This window comes from Solea solea, chromosome 18, assembly GCF_958295425.1.
Source record: "Solea solea chromosome 18, fSolSol10.1, whole genome shotgun sequence".
Taxonomy (NCBI): Eukaryota; Metazoa; Chordata; class Actinopteri; order Pleuronectiformes; family Soleidae; genus Solea; species Solea solea.
The window spans coordinates 8,852,204-8,870,967 of NC_081151.1; the positions used below are offsets into that span (position 1 = coordinate 8,852,204).

Below are 18,764 nucleotides of genomic sequence, written 5' to 3' on the forward strand. Positions count from 1 at the left end.
TGTAACTAAAGCAAAAGCATTCCAGGAGCTTTAAGAACTACCAGATGGGAGTTCAGCTTCTCTTCTCTCGTGGACTCCCTCCTCCCTCATTCTTGCTCTGCTGCAATCGTGGAGCACAATCCCTGTGCCCTTATACAGCCATGTGAGTTGCAGGCGTGCTGCCAAGATTTAGCCCCCCCTGAGCTCCGCAAGACGGCCAATACACACAGTTAAGTGTGTATCAAATTGTGTATCAACGCAGGACTCCTGTCTCTTGGTGAGGCACTGCAGAGACATGTGGTATTTTACTACACAGTGGAAATATTAGCCATGTGTTAAGCAAGATTAATATGATATGCAAAGTAATAGAAACAGATAACTAATAAAATAGACAAATGTTATAACACTATTAAATATGTGGATCTATCTCTAAGTGGTTTATGGTCTATTATTACAAACGTTCTTTAAGTGAATGCTGGGTCTCAGCATATGAGGAAACTGTGAGTGGGGTAAATAAACAAACACATATGCTTTTTCATCTGACCCATGAAGAGAGTGGAGGCGTACTAGATATGATGGACATACAATCCAAAGATTAAAGAAGAAAAACCTGGAGGAAAACGCTCCACTTGTACTTTTCAGATAGGGAAGCAGTGCATTTCTGCTGACATACACGGCAGAGTGAATTGCATGTTTATAGAGATAATTTGAGAATCATGAACTGGTGGGAACTACTGTTCCTACACATACGGCATGCTTGTGGTCAGTGTCATGATGAGGTGGTTGGGTGAATGATGTTTTGAGTGCTTTCAAAAGCTTGGTTGCCTTCCATTTGCAGAAATGACACCTTAGACAATAAGACCCCCAATCTTCCATCCTGCAGACTCCAGGCCTGGAGCCAGCGGAGAGGGGTTGAATGAGAGCCAGCTGGGCCTGCGAGACCTACTCCTTGGAACACATGATTCACTGCAGTGAGTAAGGCCAGCCACAGAAGAATCACAAACACCGTCACAGTCTAATTTTACAGCACCAAAGTTTACAGTACAAACAGATGGAGACCCTACATGGACAAAAAAAATGAAAGGAGTGATTTCACCTTGTATTTTCCACTGGCATATTTGAACAGATACTCATCACCTGATCAATATTAGCGAAAGGCAAAAGAATTGGGGTAAAAAAAAAAACAACGGCTAAGAAAGGATAAGTTTGCATGTGACGTGGATATCTTAAGTTGTAAGAATTTAACTGGTGATGAGTTCAATGCAGTTGAATCTAACATAAGTTAAGATCTGTTTTGATGGTATATCACTCCAACTTTACAAGGACAAACAAAAGCACATGATTTTTAAGTCCACTGTGCAAGAACTGGTGTAACCTAATGGTGAGAGTGCCAAGTACAACACATGGAGGACCATTCTCAAGAGCATAAGAGAACCTATGGTTATTCTTACACAAACATACCTATTTGGAGTATATTCATTTTCTGCCGATAAACCCACCTAAACGTCACATACTTGATGTTTAAGGGCTTAGGAACAGTGTCAGAGATTTCCTTTTTTTCCATGGGACAGGAGGCTAAAATGGATGGTACTAAGGGGCCATTTTAAAGGGATAATAATGCACTGTAATTTAGAAGTAGGCGCTAAGGGCCACACCACATTCCGCTTGTGTTATGACAACAGTGGCCCAGGCCAGTGAGGCAGACCACAGGTTGAACAGCCTCAGAAAGGTTTCTGGAGGATAACGCATTCTGACAAAATATTTTGTTGCAATCCTAAGCTGCCAATGCATATTTCAGCCTCATCTTCCTGAGCTCTCTATGACCTGCACTATTGATACACATGGACATTCTCTTTATCGCCTTCCTTTCCGGACCCACGTTTGATGATTCAGAGAAGTTCTGTATTATCGCTGAATATTTTTCCAGAGATGTTTTTTCCTCCTGCTATTCTATCTCAGATTTCCCACAAATGATAGCAAAGATGTGCTTACAAAAAACAAAAAAAAACACACAGTTGTTTAAGTGGAACAGCCTGATACTTGTTACCAAGAAGAAGCGGTCATGTGTTAGTCAGTTGTGAAGAGTTAAGTTTTTTTGTGCGCTGGCTCACAGGAAAAATAAAGCGGCCTCCTGTTAGAGGGAGGACGTGGTGTGTGTGTGGAAGTGAGTCCAGGTTGTCTAGACGGGACAAGCTCATGTCTGACTATGAAGCAAATCATGCAAACCAGGAGAACAAGTTCCCTACAGAACAGATTTAGCATCACTGAAGTACTGAGGTGACCTAATTGATCTGTTGAACCAAAGAATTTCCATCATCTCCTTCTTATTTCTGCTTCTCCCTTTAGGGGTCACCACAGCAGACCCTTTACACCAACTGTCCTCATGTCCTCCTTCACAACATCCATGAACCTTCTCTGTGGTCTTCCTCTTCCTCCTGCCCGTCAGCTTCATCTTCAACATCCTTTGTCCAATATAATCACCATCCCTCCTCTGCACGTGACTCTTCGAAACGTTCAAGCTGTCCCTCAAATATCATTCCTAATCCTGCCCATCCTGGTCACTCCCAATGAAAATCTCTCCAGCTCTGCCACCTCCAAATCCACTTCCTGACACACTGTCTCCAAGTCATACATCATAGCAGGTCTCATTACCAACTATCAGACCTTCCATTTTACTTTTGCATCAACTATGAATCATTTAAGTAATTAATCTAAAAATTTAAAAAAAAGCATTACATGACTGATGCAAGTATTCACTTAATGTTCAGTTTTTTTATATTAGGATGGGCATAAATATTCAATTCTATATTTGATTATTAAAAATTATTTGTTATTGCAACTATTTGTAATTATACGAGAAAGAAAAAAATCTGATAAATGTTTTATCAAAGACATTCAATAATTATTTCTTCTCCAGTGTGAACTAATGCAACTTGTGGTGCATCGACTCCTACCAGTTGGTGGCAGCATGTGTTTAATTAGTGGCCTGCAAGTGTGTTGGCAGAATTGATTAAAGAGGTTTCTTGAATGCATCTCATTAGCTGCTCCTCCAAGCTCAACACACTGGAGTTTACTGTGGAATGTTTTCTTGGAGGGAAGAATTTCTCTCTGACAAAATTATTGCTGATGCAGGTTTGGCTGGTGCACGCTTATACAATATCTAAATATTCAACAAATTATCCTGTTGAATATTTACATATTCAAAAGCCCATCCATATGTTTTATAACTGTAAGAAAAACCTTTCAGGTTCATAGTGACTGGTCATTAAAAACAAACTTCCAGTAACTAACATTTCTTTAATTTGTTAAGAGCAAGTAACAGATTCATAAATAATAAAAATGAAGGGTGACTGCACCATGAATAAAATAACAAACTCCACATTTGTTATGATCTTCAGACTTCAAAAAGGAGAGAAAAGTGAAGGCTGAGAGAATTCTCAGAATTGTTGAGAACTCAAAAATGTGATCTTACAACGATTAGTGGAAAATCCCTAAATTCTTTACTTCACTATCGAGGAAGCAACGCAGTACAGGATGTAGGAGCTGCCAGATGGCAACAGAGGTCAAAGCGGGAGTCTAACAGAGTGATTTTCATCTTTTACAGTACATCGACCTTTTGTAGAGTAGAGTTTTGTAGAGTCTATTCCCAGCCGGCCCAGATGGACTGTGTCTGTGTCAGGACACAGCTGCCATCGACATGGGAGAAGTACAGCAGTGATAATTGGTTACATGCTTTTAACTTGGAGTGTTAGTTTGATTTTCTGAGTTTTGCCCTTGATTGGGACACTTGGTGTTAGCTCCAGAGTTGTGCTAAAGAGACAATAGAAAGGAAAAACACATATTCTACATTGAGGGTACAAAATAGCCTAAGAGAAGCCTCTGTGTGAATAACAGAACTGGAGCCAATAGTAAACTGAAAAAAAGAAAAGTAATCACAGTCTGTCCAGTATATCTGCCTCATACTGTCTGGATGTCTAGAGCGAAGGCCAGTTGAAAAGGCCTTGCCTCTTCCGGTCCCCTCTGATTCTCTATGCTGTGAAGCTCACGTCCAGTCAGCAGAAAATATGCACAGGAAATTGTAAATCTCAAAGTTGCCCAGATAACAAAAAAGACAAACTGCTTTCGGAGCAGTGCACACCATCTGTAAATCAAGTCAGCTGTCATACTGTCCCACTGTCCACTACCTCGATTTCTGCTTTTTACAAGCTATAATACTCAGTGATTCAAAAACAAAAGAAGGAGATCACACCAAAGTGTCATTTAAAAACATTGTACTGCATCATGCAACATTCTGGTAAAAGCCAAAGACTTATTACAAAAGTAATTGTACAGATTTTCTGTGACGCTGAGCTGAAGTTACAGGCCAACATCTACCCACCTCACTGCTTATGATCCTAAATAAATGGTATCTATATTTCCTTGATCAATCATTTAGGTGTTCCATTTATTTTTTTATATATTAACAACAAGGCTACATGTAGAAGCCACTCAGAACAGGAGACGGGCTGCCACTGCAGCCCCTTAACACACATACAGTGCAGTCCGGTGACAAAGTCACAACAGGTGTGTTAGGACCCTGCATAATGGAAGGGCATTCTATGGGTGGGCATTTTCTAAACCTGAAAACCGAATGGCATATGGGGACTCATGAGTGAGGGGCGAATGGCAAGAACGGAGCTTAGAAAAGAAGGTGTTAGCAGGTCAGAGGTCACTGTGGTGTCAGTAATGGAAGCTATTGATTGTATGTTTATGTGTGTAGGTGTATGTGTACGTGTAAGCCCTTCAGTATTACTTTCACCATGGGGGACAGTTAAATTTAGAACTGTCATTGGTAGAAGAGATGGAAGGTAAGCCAGTGAATGAGTTTTTTTTAAATGCACATGAAGATATACTTTGCTGAGACCTTGTATTACAAGCCAGAGACAGATTCTTAATCTATGTTTACTAACCATAACTGCTGAGACCAATGGAGGCCAAGTTCCAAAGACTAGACTCTAGAGCTGAGAGTTTACTACCAGTCCATGAGACTGTAGAACACCAATTGCCAGGGATGAAAATAAAGTCATATGAAAAACATAAACTCAGTTTGTTTTAGAATACGTTTTATGTTTTTTTACCAGTGCAACTGCTCTACACTTACGTATTCTTCCTATAACTCATTGTCAATCAATCACATGTCACCTCCAGTTTACTTCATGGCGGTTATACACATCACCACCCAAACACTGCCTGCTGTTGTGGAAATTAGTCCTACGCTGCACTTACTGAAAGTTTTGCAGATGTCCGACACCGCCTTGAAGACGCGGTCTGAGAAGTTGACCTTGACTTTCATGTGCTTCATGTTGGGCAGCTGGAGGCGCAGCAGTTTGTGCTGTGGCGTGAAGAGCAGCCTGGCGTCAGCTTGAATGCCATACTTGTCCAATGTCCAGTGGGTTTTCAACAGCCATGTCTTCTTCTTCTCCCACCACAATGCATGGTCTGACCAGTCCTTCTTCACATCTGTGTAAGGGCAGAAAATAGAAGGGGGGGATACATTTTAGAAAGAAATGCAGAGATGAAAACAATGCAAACAATGCTACATTAGTCACCATTGTACGCAAAGGGAAAGTGAAACTAGAGCAGAGTCTGTATCTATCTCCCTGTACTGCTCTAAGCTCACCAAATGTGTCCCTCTAGGGCCTGGGGTCACATTTAGGACAAAGGAGAAGCCAAGAAAAAGTTTGCACAGGGGCAGTGAAGTAAAAGTGAGAAGGAGGAGACAACCTAGTGTGTGAAAGACGTGGTTGTTTGTAGGACACTGAGGGGATATCGGTTTCATACCTCCCCTTTGTTCCAAAGTAGCACTGTGATCCCTCTAAAGCAGACACAAGCCACCCAAAACCCCACATAGCTCCAAGGCTTTTGCTCTGCAGGGGAACAATAAGGACAGACCTGTGGTCCCATGGTGTGCATCCTACTGATGAAAACAACAGAGATTTGAGGGAACTAAACACAGCTGTTTAGCAGATCATCTTGTGAAGGGTTGACCTGAGCTGCAGGTTATTTGTAGCCAAAGACAAAAGTGAAGGCAATGGATTTCTGCTTTCATGTCACCTTTCTTTATCCTTTTAATCAAATATATTCACAAAATAACCAAGTATGCTGAGCAAATCTAAATTTACAGCAGGTTAGCTGGTTCAAGAGCAGTCTTCATGGCTATTTACATTATCCCATGTCATAAACTATGCTTTCATATTGAAGTGCAACATATCGTGACAAATATGGTAGTTAAGACCGAATGAACAGGCACATTTGTAGTCTATTATACTTCCAGATATCCCCCTGAATAGTGATGTCATTACTCTAGCATTGGTCCAGGAAGGTACTTAGCAGATCGGTGTCTCATTTCCTCCACCCACATACTCCTTCATTGCTTTTCCAGTCTATCCTCTGTCTCACAACGGGTCTCTCGCTGTCTCTTCTCTCTCTGAGTCAGTGTCCGGACACAAACACTGGTTCACTTAGTCATCTTTTATTAAAACATTTGATAAAAACTATTTTTATTCTGCAGTGTCAGTTGCTTTAATGAGAGAAAAAAAATTGGGCAGAAAACAGGGCCATGTTATGTCATAGGAAAAATACTTATGTACCGTGACAGAAAGTTTTGGCTTTAAGGGTCCCTCCTTAAAGAAATGTCATTGTAAGTGATGTGGGACAAAACCCAGGAATTCTTCTTTGTGAATGCATCGAGTTAGTTAAGCTGTAGTTAAGTCAGCCAAATCACAAAGGTATCATCCAAAGTTAGAGTCTGTTTAATATTACAGATCCAGTTTGTGTTATTGTTCTTCTGCTGCAGCTCAGCAACAAAACACAGTCTCTAGAAGCACAAAGAAAAATGTGGGCCAAAAAAAATGTGTATAATGCAATGAGTTTGACAAATGCTAAAAGACAGCAGGATGCATCAATTTCAATTATACTGAATGCTACTCTATGGTGACCTCTGTGTCAATCAAACTGCTTAGTGCCGTGGTAACCCAAACCTTGGGCAGCCTTCCATTTCCATGGGCTGCTTTTGTTTTCCCTGACCTTAACTTTACATAGGGGCATTCATATGCATTGTTGACACTTTCCTGCTGATCCCGTTTATACACCAAATGAATGGGATTAATGGCGAGTGGGGGAAACAGATTGGCTTCTTTGAACCAGGTAACATGAGGGATGTAAAGCACTCTGGGACGAGGAAGAGATTATGCTGGGTGATTAGGGAGAAGCGTTTGAGGGACAGGAGTGACCACCAGCATCTCAATGCAGACCGTGAAGGCCTGTGGACTGTGTGATCTGAACTGGGTTGTTTGTCAAGCTGTTGGTTTTTATACTGCTCACTTCAATTGGGCAAACACTTGGGTGTTTCATTCAAGTGAAAACATTCCAAGCTTTCTTTGACCCTGTGTGAGTTTCTCTAGCAGCATGGGGTCTGGCTGTCATCACTCCATCCTGATGCCTCAGCTGTGCAGAGCAGCAAATTCATTGCCATCATCACAGCAACTGCTCCCATAAGTATAATGCAACAATTAAAAGGCTGAAATAATGAGAGGAAGAGAGAAAAGTAAAGTTGAAAATAGACCTGAATGTATTTTTATAACTATGACCACATTTTTCCTCTTACATACTTATAATTTCTGGTGTCTGGGAGCAATGCTAAACAGCTAGCATTAAAATCTGGCACTCAAGCACTTCACCACAGAGGGACCACATTCTATAGCACCGTCTTCATGCTCGGCATTCACATCTCGGCTGGTCTCCGTTCCCACAACACTCTCAGTTGGCCCCAGCTCCACCGTTTTGTCACCACCCACCTTAATGGACAGAATTTCCATAGCCTTTCCTTCAGTTTGTTTAGGTCACTACACAGTGGTTCGATGTGTTGTGATTGGATGAAGGCAGCCCGGGTCAGGCGCCCATTGGGTACTTTCAGCAACAAGGTGGTAACTCAATCCAAAGAGAAGGAGGGAGAGAGGGCCAATGGCATCTCCAAGCTAAAAATACAGCCTGCCAAGGCTGACGTAATGCAGCAGCCAGAGGAACGAGGAGCTTAAGTAATTGGTTGCATTAAATGTGGACCCACAGACCCTGAGTGGAGTGATGTGTGTGTGAGCGTGCATGCAAGGAGGGTCTGACAGACAAGGGGAGGGAATAGAGAATAGAAAAACCATGTTTTATGACCTCTGCAGGACGGGAAAGATGATACGATGATCGTGTTTGTTGTGCACGTGTTGTGAGAGTGTGTGCAGGTGGGGAGGGAGGGAGGGAGGGTGTTCTTATCTATCCATTAACTACATTAGCTCTATGTATGTGTATGCGTGCGCCCTTTAACAAGCTAAATTAATCCATAAATTAATTCTTATTAATTCACCACCATCACCGCCACAACTCTCAACCAACACAACTTCCTATGTTTTGTACTACAATGAATACAGTGGCTGCTTTTAAAAACCCGGGAATTAATTTTGTAATATTCTTAGAAGCAATTAAACAAAAAGCGGTCCCTCCTTCCCTCTCCTCTCTTCCCCACCACATTACTTTCTGCAGCCCCTGTTCTAGTCGGAGTATCGGCTATGTTTACAGTCTGTGAGGGGGGAGGGGACAGGACAAAATTGGTGAAGATAAGACAGAAGGAATGAGAGGGCATGGAAAGGAGAGAAGACGAGGATGAGCAGAGGACAGCGAGAAGCTCACACTGAGAATAAAATAAGAGAAGGTGTCAGGGCAAACCACAGGAGGAAAATCAAAAACATGTCTATGAATAAATTACATCTCCTCATTAAAAATGAAAAACGATGCATGTGCTGTTGCTAACAAATATTTGGAAACATGCAAGATAACATCAAGAAAAATTGCCTATAGTCCCTGAATTTGCCTCAACCTGCATATGCTCACTTGTCTCTGCGAATAGCTTAGTGTAAATCTGTTCTGTGGCTTTTTTGTTATCTTGTAGACAAACATTTCTGAAAACTCTGCTCCTCTATACAAAGTCATCGACCTCTTTCGTCCTGTCTAGGCTGTAAACAGTAAAGCTGTGAGAGTCAGCTGATGCCTGTAGCAAAGTGCATCTCTGGCATCACTGATGATGGTGATTTAAGAGAGGACACATTTATAGGCCGGGACATTTCCCCTGCCTTTGCACTGTGGGCCTGCTTTCTGATAATGTTTTTTCATAAGCTGTCAAAGCTAAGCCATTGTTGTTAGCGATAACCACGCTTTGTCATTTTCCACCATCAGCTGATAAAAACATTACAGGCGGGTGAGGCGGGTCACTCCGTTTCCCTAGTGACTCCTGGCTGACGCCACAGGTGCAGCAGAGCACAGCGACGTGTTTTCAAATACAACAAAGACACGGGGCAGCAGGTTTGTGTCAGTTGTAATCCGTTTACAGATGGGCGGATGGACAGATGAACAGACAGATTTTATCCCTTCTCCACAGCATGAAAACTCTTCACTTTTTAAATATATTTCATGTCTGGTGCAAAGTGAATGACAGAATAGAAAAGCTTGGATACAGGAATCAAGTGTTCTGCACTGTCCTATATTAGATCTGATACTGTCAATGGCCTTTATGCGCACACTGGCTCATGCAGTCACGCACCATTGTATCAAAATCAGATACTGAACATGTAATATCTGGTTCAATAGATGATTCTATCTGTACGGCAGACATGAGACCGCATCAAAGAGTGTCACACAAGCTTGCAGGTGAATAAATAGTGATGTGGAGACAGACAGAAGGATCTAAGGCAGACAAATATGTTTAACGGCTTGAACAAAAGACTGACAGACGAGCTAAATCCAGAAGCCTTTCAAAGCATCAGGAACATCTATCGATATGCATCTCGTGTGAAATACTTGTAACACTAATTATTGCCACACTCAGACAAAGACAAAGGTGAAACCATTGGCATTGATGTGTTACTGTATTCTGGCTGAGTCCCTTGGGTATTCACTAACCAATAGCACTTAAACTCAAGTGCTTTCCATTTAGAGGCTACAGAGTTCAACAAGGTTAGCTGGGCTTATTTCAATCAGTTACTATACATACATACATACAGCTCAGCTTCCTCCCAAAAGACAATAAAACCCAAACAGACCATTTGTCACAGGCTCTACAACGCAAAACACATTATATTTAGACTGCATGGAACCTTACATGACAAAGCAGTTAGACAAATGAACACATGATGCGTTACTGAAATCACCAGTATTATACACACAGCTATGGTAAGGTGAAGAACTTTATAAGAATTACAGCTTTTTTGATGTTGACTAGTCAAAGGTCACATGATTCTGAAGGCAGCAAAACAAAATATTTAATAAAAAGACATGAGGTACTTGCAGCAAGAAGACCCGGGTTCACAACCTGGTCTAACCAAAGGCCTTTCTGTGTAGAGTTTATATGTTCTCCCTGTGTGTGTGTGGGTTTTATCTGCTTTTACTCCCCCAGTCCATAAACATGCAGAGGTTAATTGGACACTGAATTGACCGTAGGTGTGAATGCGAGAGTGAATGGTTGTTTGTCCCTGCAATGGACTGGTGACCTGTCCAGTGTGTGCCCCACATTTCACCAAATGTCAGCTGGGATTGGCTCCACCCTCATGTAGAGGATAAAGCGTAAGACAATAAATGAATAAGGCAACAATTGGCCATTTCTTTTATCCATGATCACAGTGAAAAGTGTGGGTTACCTCAATGAAAAACTGTCTATGTGTCACTTGAGGCCCTTCACCAAACAGCTCACTGTGGCTATTCCGACTCTCTCAACTACAATATTTCAAGCACTGATCCTCAAATACTAGTAAAAAATACTAGTAATGGTTAGGCTCATTAACATAACTTATTAATAAAAGCTAGAGGAATTGTAAAGGAATGTTATCCCAGATGAAGTAACATAACAAGTTTAAAAATATCATGGCACCTCCATCAAATTGATATTGACTTTGTGTTAACCGATTCAGTGAAAGGAGTAAGAGGACATAATGATGTCCTGTAGATAACTCACTAACTATTTTTCAGACTGTAAGGTGCTATGCTGCTAACTGATAACACAGTAAACGCATAAAAACAGACTTATACACTAAAGACCATAAAATGAACTTGAGTTATGCTTTAGGATAATCCTTGTCAATCACAGTCAACACCAAGGCCTCAGGCCAGATCGTGGGGTGCATTAGGTTCACATCTTGGCTTATCTGGGATCTCCAGAGGATGAGATGAAATTACTTTGGTAAAGCCGACATAGACAGGAGAACCGAGTCAAAACCAATACAGAGACCTCCAGGTGATGCTATGATTCAATGAAATAGGCAATGTTTCCTTTGAGTGTGCAGAATAAGAAATCTTAAAAGGAAATTTAGGAGCATCCAGCCAGTTCAGAGTGAGGAGAGAGTGTAACAGTGCTGCCTTTCATGCATTAGCAGAGACCGGGGGTGGCTTTTAGAGGAAACCACCACAGAGACATATACTGTAGTTTGTATCCATTTGTGTCATAATCCAAACACATCAAAATAATCAGAGCACTGCTCCTCCGCCCTCACACAGCTTTACACAATTAAGTGTTCAGAGACCTGGTGGAATAATGTCATTACATTCTCAGAGCCTAACATCAATGGAGTAGTTTGAGAATATTCATCGGCCCTTGTATCTATGTATGCATCCTGCCAGATGTCCCCCGAGGACAGCGATAAGCCATCCCAACGATGCATCTGCAAGTTCAACGGGAAGTTCAGACACTGGTTTATTTTTCAGAAACCCTGCTGAGAGTTTGCAATGTTCACTATAGCTGCAACTAACAAATACTTTCCTAATCGATTAATCTGTCGATTATTTTCTCAATTAATCGCGTAATCGTTTGGTCCATAAAACGTTAAGAAAGTTTGTCCACAAACCAAAATGATTCAGTTTTTAATACTTCTTTATCTGAAGCAAAGAAATTAAGAAAATATTCACATTTAAGATAAAACAATCAGAAATATTGGTTTAATCATGAAAAATCGATGATCAAAATAGTTGACGATTCATTTAGTAACGGATTAATAATCGATTAATCGAGTAATTGTTTCAGCTCTAATGTTGACATGACATTTGTGAAAACATGACCGTTGATTCTAAATTCAATAATCTGCAGCACTGTAAAGTTTTGGATCAATAGACTAATCTAATGACAAAATAAGTAGCACTTTTTTTTTGCATTTTAGCAGTAATTTTCACAAAAAATATATAATCATGATGATTTGACATTTTCTGTTGTCAGTCAAGAAACAAAACATTTGTTTCTCATCTTAGGAGCAAGATATTTGGGCCAGGGAATCATCATCATGGGTTTTTTTTTCACACATTTTATCTGTCTTTTGATTAGAATTAATTGTAAAGCCCTATTATGTTTCGCTTTTTTGGAAATGACAAAATCAAATGGAGGGGACAAATTGGCTGGCATACTAATCATGTATGTACTTAAGAGTGGCAGAGCTGCAGGAGATTCATTTTCAAAATGTATGCTCACTCACAGCTCCCCTAGCAGAGTCCTGGATATGAAAACAAACATCTGTACAGAGACAGACTGTGAGGTAGGAGCAGGTTTAGATGAATGAAATGTGGGCCGAGAACCTAAACAAAGAAACTCCAGCTCAGTTTACTCCATTGACACACAGGTGTGGTGTTACAACAATGTGCTGCTCTAACATTTCCGTCCACTGGATTCACTGCAGTGGCTGCCTCTACAGGAAGGAAGGGACGAAAAGCAACAGGCTTCAGATTCCCAGAGGAGCCATGAACATTTGTTCTAACAGCATTTTTAAGATGCTATACACATGATCAAATCATCCAAACAAGCGCAGCGATCTTTCATGAAAGTGGACACACACAAACATGAAAATTTAATCTTGCTGTGTTTTCCCCTCACAAATTTGTGACTTAAGTGTCAAGAGCCAACTGCCTTGTTTGAAATATCACGTCATGTGATATCTGGAGCATTGAGCAGCTGATATTGTTCCCATACGACCCTTCATCTCGAGTACACCGAAAACCACCAGCTGTGACAGTCAAAGTTTAGTTCAAATTAAAGAGAATCTTTTCCTTGTGCAAGTCATTAGCTCGGTACCATCGCAACAAATTCACCACCACGGCTTGTTTTCCTGTCAGTCAGTATGTTTACATGACATTAGAAAAACAAAAGTTATTGTGAGTCCAAATAAAAACTTTTGAAATACAAGGTAAACATTTTATTCTGACTGAAATTGTTCTAAATCAAATTTATAAAAGTCGAACTAACACACCCAGATAAGTCAAGCTGCTACTGCGTGTACTTCATTTAGTTGGACCAGAGTCAGACTCAAGCTGGCCTGGGTGCTCTGCACATACGCCACACTTCCCACGCCTGGCTAATACTTGGAAATAATAGAACAAGCTGGCGCACAGAAGAATAAAACAGTTTTTAATTGACAGGGAGACATTTTTTGATATTTCTAAGTTAATGAATGGTAGGAAGACTTTGAATTATGCATGGCATGCTAACAACGACCTGCATGCTAAACTGGAAACCGACAGATAATAACAAGCTGCAAGGGAACATTCTATGACAAGAACAATAGTCCAATTCTAAGGCGTAGTTGAGCTCCGGAGCTTTTTATAGAACATACCGACTATCTCACAAAGTGGTACAAAATACACCTAATTATTTTTCAACCCACAGTTTTGGCTGCATTGCCAAATAGACTGTAGGATTTGGTAGAGATCCCCATGGCTGGGATAACAAAACAAACACACTATATACGGTAAACAATGAGAGTGTATAGAAATGTATAGGACAGGGTGGACTGAGTACAGAAGAGGACAATCACTTCAGCATCTTGGAAGTGAAACAGGAAAGCTCTGGCCTGGGCAGGACCACTACTTAGGCTAACTACTTCCTGTCAGAGAGATTAGAGAGCATGATGATCATACAGGCTTCCAGGCCATTTCACACTTCTTGATGGCTCCATAGTCCAAAAAAAAGAGATGTGCAATGAGAGTCTCATTGCACATGGAGATGTTTCTGAACTGTTTGTAATGACATGATAACACAAATAAATGGAACATGATCACAGCAGCACATAAAAAAACAGTCCTCAGGATACGGGTTATCAAAAGGTAAAGATATTTAAGTGCTAATCACTGCTCTCTGATCCTCAAGAAAGAGATGATAGCCCATGTTACTCTCAACAGGGTCTGAAGATGCAAAGCACCCTGCATAACCTGAGGGGGCAGGAAGGCGGGAAAGAAAGGGAGGCAGAAAGGAGAAGGCATTAAAAAAAAAGCCAAGAGGAAGTTCAGCATCCTGTGCTATATTGTGCCGGTTTCCTAATGAAATCTGCACACCATTGTCAAAATGAAGGCATCTCCCTTTAGTTATCACAATCTCAGCAGACAGCATTGTGACTTATCCAAAAGCGACACAGAGTTCAAAGTTGGCAAAGCAAAGCACTATCTTGAAAAGGACAGTTGCTAACAGGAAAAACAAATTCACTTCTAAGTCAATATTGATAGATCATAACAATAGCTGGTGTTAAAAAAACATTAAGTCAACTATAAATACACTTCCTCCTGCAAAATTTAAATCAATATGGGATGGTCACTTAAAAAATGAATATGTGGGTTATCACAATGTGGAGAAAATGCTCATTTCTTTCTCCAACATGTAGGGAAAGTTCTCTGTGGTTGGCTGCTGGTACTGTAGCCAAAAACTGCTAGCCCTTCACTGGAAACAACCACATGAACTATCAGAGTCACTTCAGACCAATTAGCCTGCTCCCATTCTTCTTTTTAATTAACAATGAACAGTCACCTCATGTGACTGTGGATCAGAAATCGCAAGAAAGTTATAGTTAAATGTTTCCGACTGATTGCAAGGCTTTGGTATGTTGCTGAAGCAGTGGATGTGTAATTTATTAAAAAAATGACTGCCAAGAGTTCAAAAAAAGTGAAACAAAGTCAATAAAAATAGTTTCCACAAAATAAATGTAGAGGAAGAAGTAGTAAGAAAGGAGGGTGAGAACCGAACAGAAAGAAGGGGAAAGCAAAAGAGGGAGGGTTGACAGATGGGGGTGGGGGTGGGGGGGATAGCAGAGAATCCAGCAATGACGGCAGTGACCAGAGAACAACATGCCAATCCCTGGAAGTCATTTCCTGCTTCATCGAAGACTTTTATGGAATTCTAGCAGCGTGGCTAACGTCAGAATGGAAGAGGGACAGAGATGAGGAGGAAAAGCTTAGGCCCTCCTTACTTCTCACACCTCCCTCTCCCCATTTCCCTCCCAGTTTCTCCTCTATCCAGTCCCTCTTCCCTCAGCTGTCACTGTGAGGCTTAGCAGAGCCAATACAACCAGGGTCCTGCAGGAGTGTAAGTGCAACATCATTCTCATCTACAGTTAGGTTTGTTAACATGCTATTCATTCCGAGACTAGCCTCTTCTGCGTTTTTCAGGATTAGGTCAAATTCATGATTCTAATCCAGAGGCTCTGTGTGGGGCTGGGGCCTTGACATACAGTGCTGACAAACAATGAAAACACTCTCTTCTATTTTCAGCATGTGCAAAATAGCAATGAATTTATGTGAAACTGATAGCCCAAACACTTACTGTAAGCCAAAGTCCTAAAAGCTATGGGACATGGAAATAATTCCTTTTAAATCAAATAAATCTTGGAAAGCTAATGTTGTTTGTGAAGTACTTTGTTTTCCCTCCACAACAGAACAATGTTTGTGTTGAGCGAGGCGGGCAGCACTTTTAAAAAGCATCAACAAAGGCAGAGAAAGAGGCACAGATGGAACGCCGAAGAGGGATGAAAGGACCTGGGGAGCTGAGCATGGTCAATCAACTTGCTTTAAATACTCACCCTTTAAGGTTTGCTGGGGAAATGGAAGAATCATTTGCTGCTGTGATCAATAGCTAAGTGCCTTCCTGGCATTTGTCTATGTAATCCATTATCGAAGGCCATCTGAGCCAGTCATGTGGACCTGAAGCTCACAGGAAGAGATGAATGATGGATGCAGGATATATGTGGATGGGACACACCCACTGATCCACACAACTATGCTCACGTGTGGAAACACATGCGCAAATACTACTAAAGAGAACACTGGTCATCGTGCAGAAGACAGCTGATGTCAACCAATATCCACAACAATGGTCACCGATTCTAAAAGCTAAAAACAAACAGATACAACTTCATGATAGAAAGGAAAACTAGAGTGTTAGTTAATTAGTGACAAAAGAGGCCCTTCATTTTGTAGTGTAAAAGACTGAGAGACAGAAAGAGAGACGGGGGAAATGACAGAGAGAGAATTTGTCATTGCACAAGGAGGTCTTTTTTATGCGAGTGTGATGCATTGCCTGCCAAAACTCAGTAGTATCTACGTTATCCTTCTCACAACACCATTTATATGCACAAATATAATAAGCAATGAATAAAAAACAACATAAAAAAAGAGCGAGAGACACATAGCTATAAGAATACTGCCTGTTACAAGCACAACCTATTGTGTCTCTGACCAACACTGTAGAGTTACCTGCTGTGTCTGGCCATGTGGAAAAGCCATGTTGTGTTGTGGGTGGGTTAATGATTACAAAGCAAAAACAACCTGTTGACTCAGGGTAGGAGAAACATGGGAGGCAGAAGATATCTCCCCACACCACTTTTTTTTTTTTAAACCAGTCAAGTGCCTCATACATGATACATGTCACTGCAAGAGTGCTGCTTGTCAGTAAGATGGTCTATTAACTTAAAGCATATGTAGCTCCAGTAATTGTGATAGTGGTTGGACAACACAGATTTAATAGGTTCAAAAACAGTGAACAAAATGGCATGTTTTGATAGGACAACAGGACAAACAACCTTGCACACCCACATCCTGTTTTTACTCAAACCAACAAACTAAGGGAAACAGATCAAATGTATTGTCATTGCCTATGTGGATGTGAAGAAATCAAACCACAGGAATCCTGAAGAGTTAAAAGAAAAATAATGGGTCATCCGGAAAATATCTGCATCCTGCAGTAAAGGAAGACTAGAAATGAGCAACAGTGAGGGGGAAAAAACCCTGTAAACTTCCATCACATATCTATGAGTGTAACATGTCCCCAATAGACCTCTTTTCATTAAAAAAAAAAAAACAATATTAAGTTACTAAACTGTTATCCCTAAGGACCCAACCATTGTGACAGGACAACCAGTGCAGCAGACACACCACAGTGAAGGTGTCATGTCAAGTAAAGCCATACCCTTCAAACAAGGCTTAACAAAAAGCGCCAACACAACTCAAACAATGGATAAGGCCGGGTCTTGAGTGGAGTAAGGGCGGGAGACGCAATGAATTCATGGCGTCCCACTTGTGGCAACAACATTGCACTTGGCTGGCTGGCTAGCATAGATGCTGCACGGCACAGGCGACCACAGAGAACAAAGACCTCAATTATGTGGAGCTCCAACAGGAGAGCTAAAAACGGGACCATGGGCAGGGAATAAAACCTTGTAGCGTTGCAGGAATGCAGAGCATTCAAGCACCATTGACACACAGCACACTGTCACTCCAGAATCATGCTGCCACCGCCACTGACCTTTCTCCAGACTGCATGAAACAGGACAGTGTTCAAGTGACTGGAACAGAGGACGCTTATGTTTACTTGCACCCAAAGTTGTCAAGTGCATGGATGTAGTTACCAGAACAGTACATGATAGAGTGGGGGAAGGGCAGTGTCTATGGCTTCTTTTATACATTGGGAAACTGACCTATATACACTGCAAGGTAATATAAATGTTTATTTACCTGTTAGCTATAGTTTTACAGAAAACTTCACCCACCTACAAATAAAGTGATTCCCAACTTCTGATTTCGTACATTTTCATTTGTCTTGGGCATTAAACTTCTCGTAAATTCGAGTTCCAAGCTTTGCCAAAGAAACATTTGTTTCAATAGCAGTTTTGTACTTAAGTACATACGAGCGCTGTCTGCTTAGTGGAATCTCACTTCCCAGAATGCTAACTGTTGTGAAAAAAAGAGGAGGTATTTATAGCCTGAGAAATATGAACAGATAACACAAGTCACCCATAGACACCCACTGTGGCAGGATAGAGCAGGGCAAGAGGTCAAAGGCAACAGCTATCGTAGCTGTCAAACTGAACCATTTACACTTTAATTACACTCAAAAGACTCAAGGTTATCTAAAGTATGTTCACGCCTGTTAACTACACGTCAGACATGCAGCTTTAAAGAGCCGCTATGAACAGCTCTGACCACTGTGTGACAGCAACATGCACCCATACCTAGTTTCTCCACGAGTTTGAGCATGACTCCGCCAATGTGGATTTCCCCAGTGACTCTCAGCGACACGTCCCTGTGGAGGTCAGTGACATGCATCTTCAGTTCCCACGTCCCGTCAGCGTAGCAGCCATCGGGCATCCGGATCCCATCCAGCGCCATCCTGGTAAACAAGACCACAGTCGGGTGAGAAAAGGTCCAGTTATAATTCTGTCACACTAGGGTGAAAGGAAACATTCTGACCATCTGGGAAGCAACAAATGTGGTGCACATGGATGCCAGACCTTGTTGGAAAACGGAATTGTGCTGTACATATTTAAAACGGATACAAGGCTGGTATTTATGGAAATGTGTTCTTTGCAGAGATGGAACACAATACAGAGCTTGCTGAAATATTTGTGTTGCTAAATGTATCACTCTATTTCAGTACACTTGTGAGAAATTGTACATTTACGGTTTGCCTTTGC

At 41.2% G+C, this 18,764-nt stretch overlaps 1 protein-coding gene across 4 annotated transcripts in view; it reads right to left on the bottom strand.

Moving 5' to 3' along the window:
- fermt2 (FERM domain containing kindlin 2) overlaps window positions 1–18,764 on the bottom strand; it is a 38,868-nt gene that overhangs the window by 18,514 nt on the left and 1,590 nt on the right. For all 4 annotated transcript variants that reach the window (XM_058614983.1, XM_058614982.1, XM_058614985.1 and 1 more), the window contains exons 2-3: window positions 18,303–18,460; window positions 5,245–5,478 (exon numbers count right to left, since the gene is read on the bottom strand). In XM_058614983.1, coding sequence (XP_058470966.1) covers window positions 5,245–5,478; window positions 18,303–18,459 — 391 coding nt within the window. In that variant the 5' untranslated portion in view covers window position 18,460. The remainder of the gene's footprint in view (window positions 1–5,244; window positions 5,479–18,302; window positions 18,461–18,764) is intronic.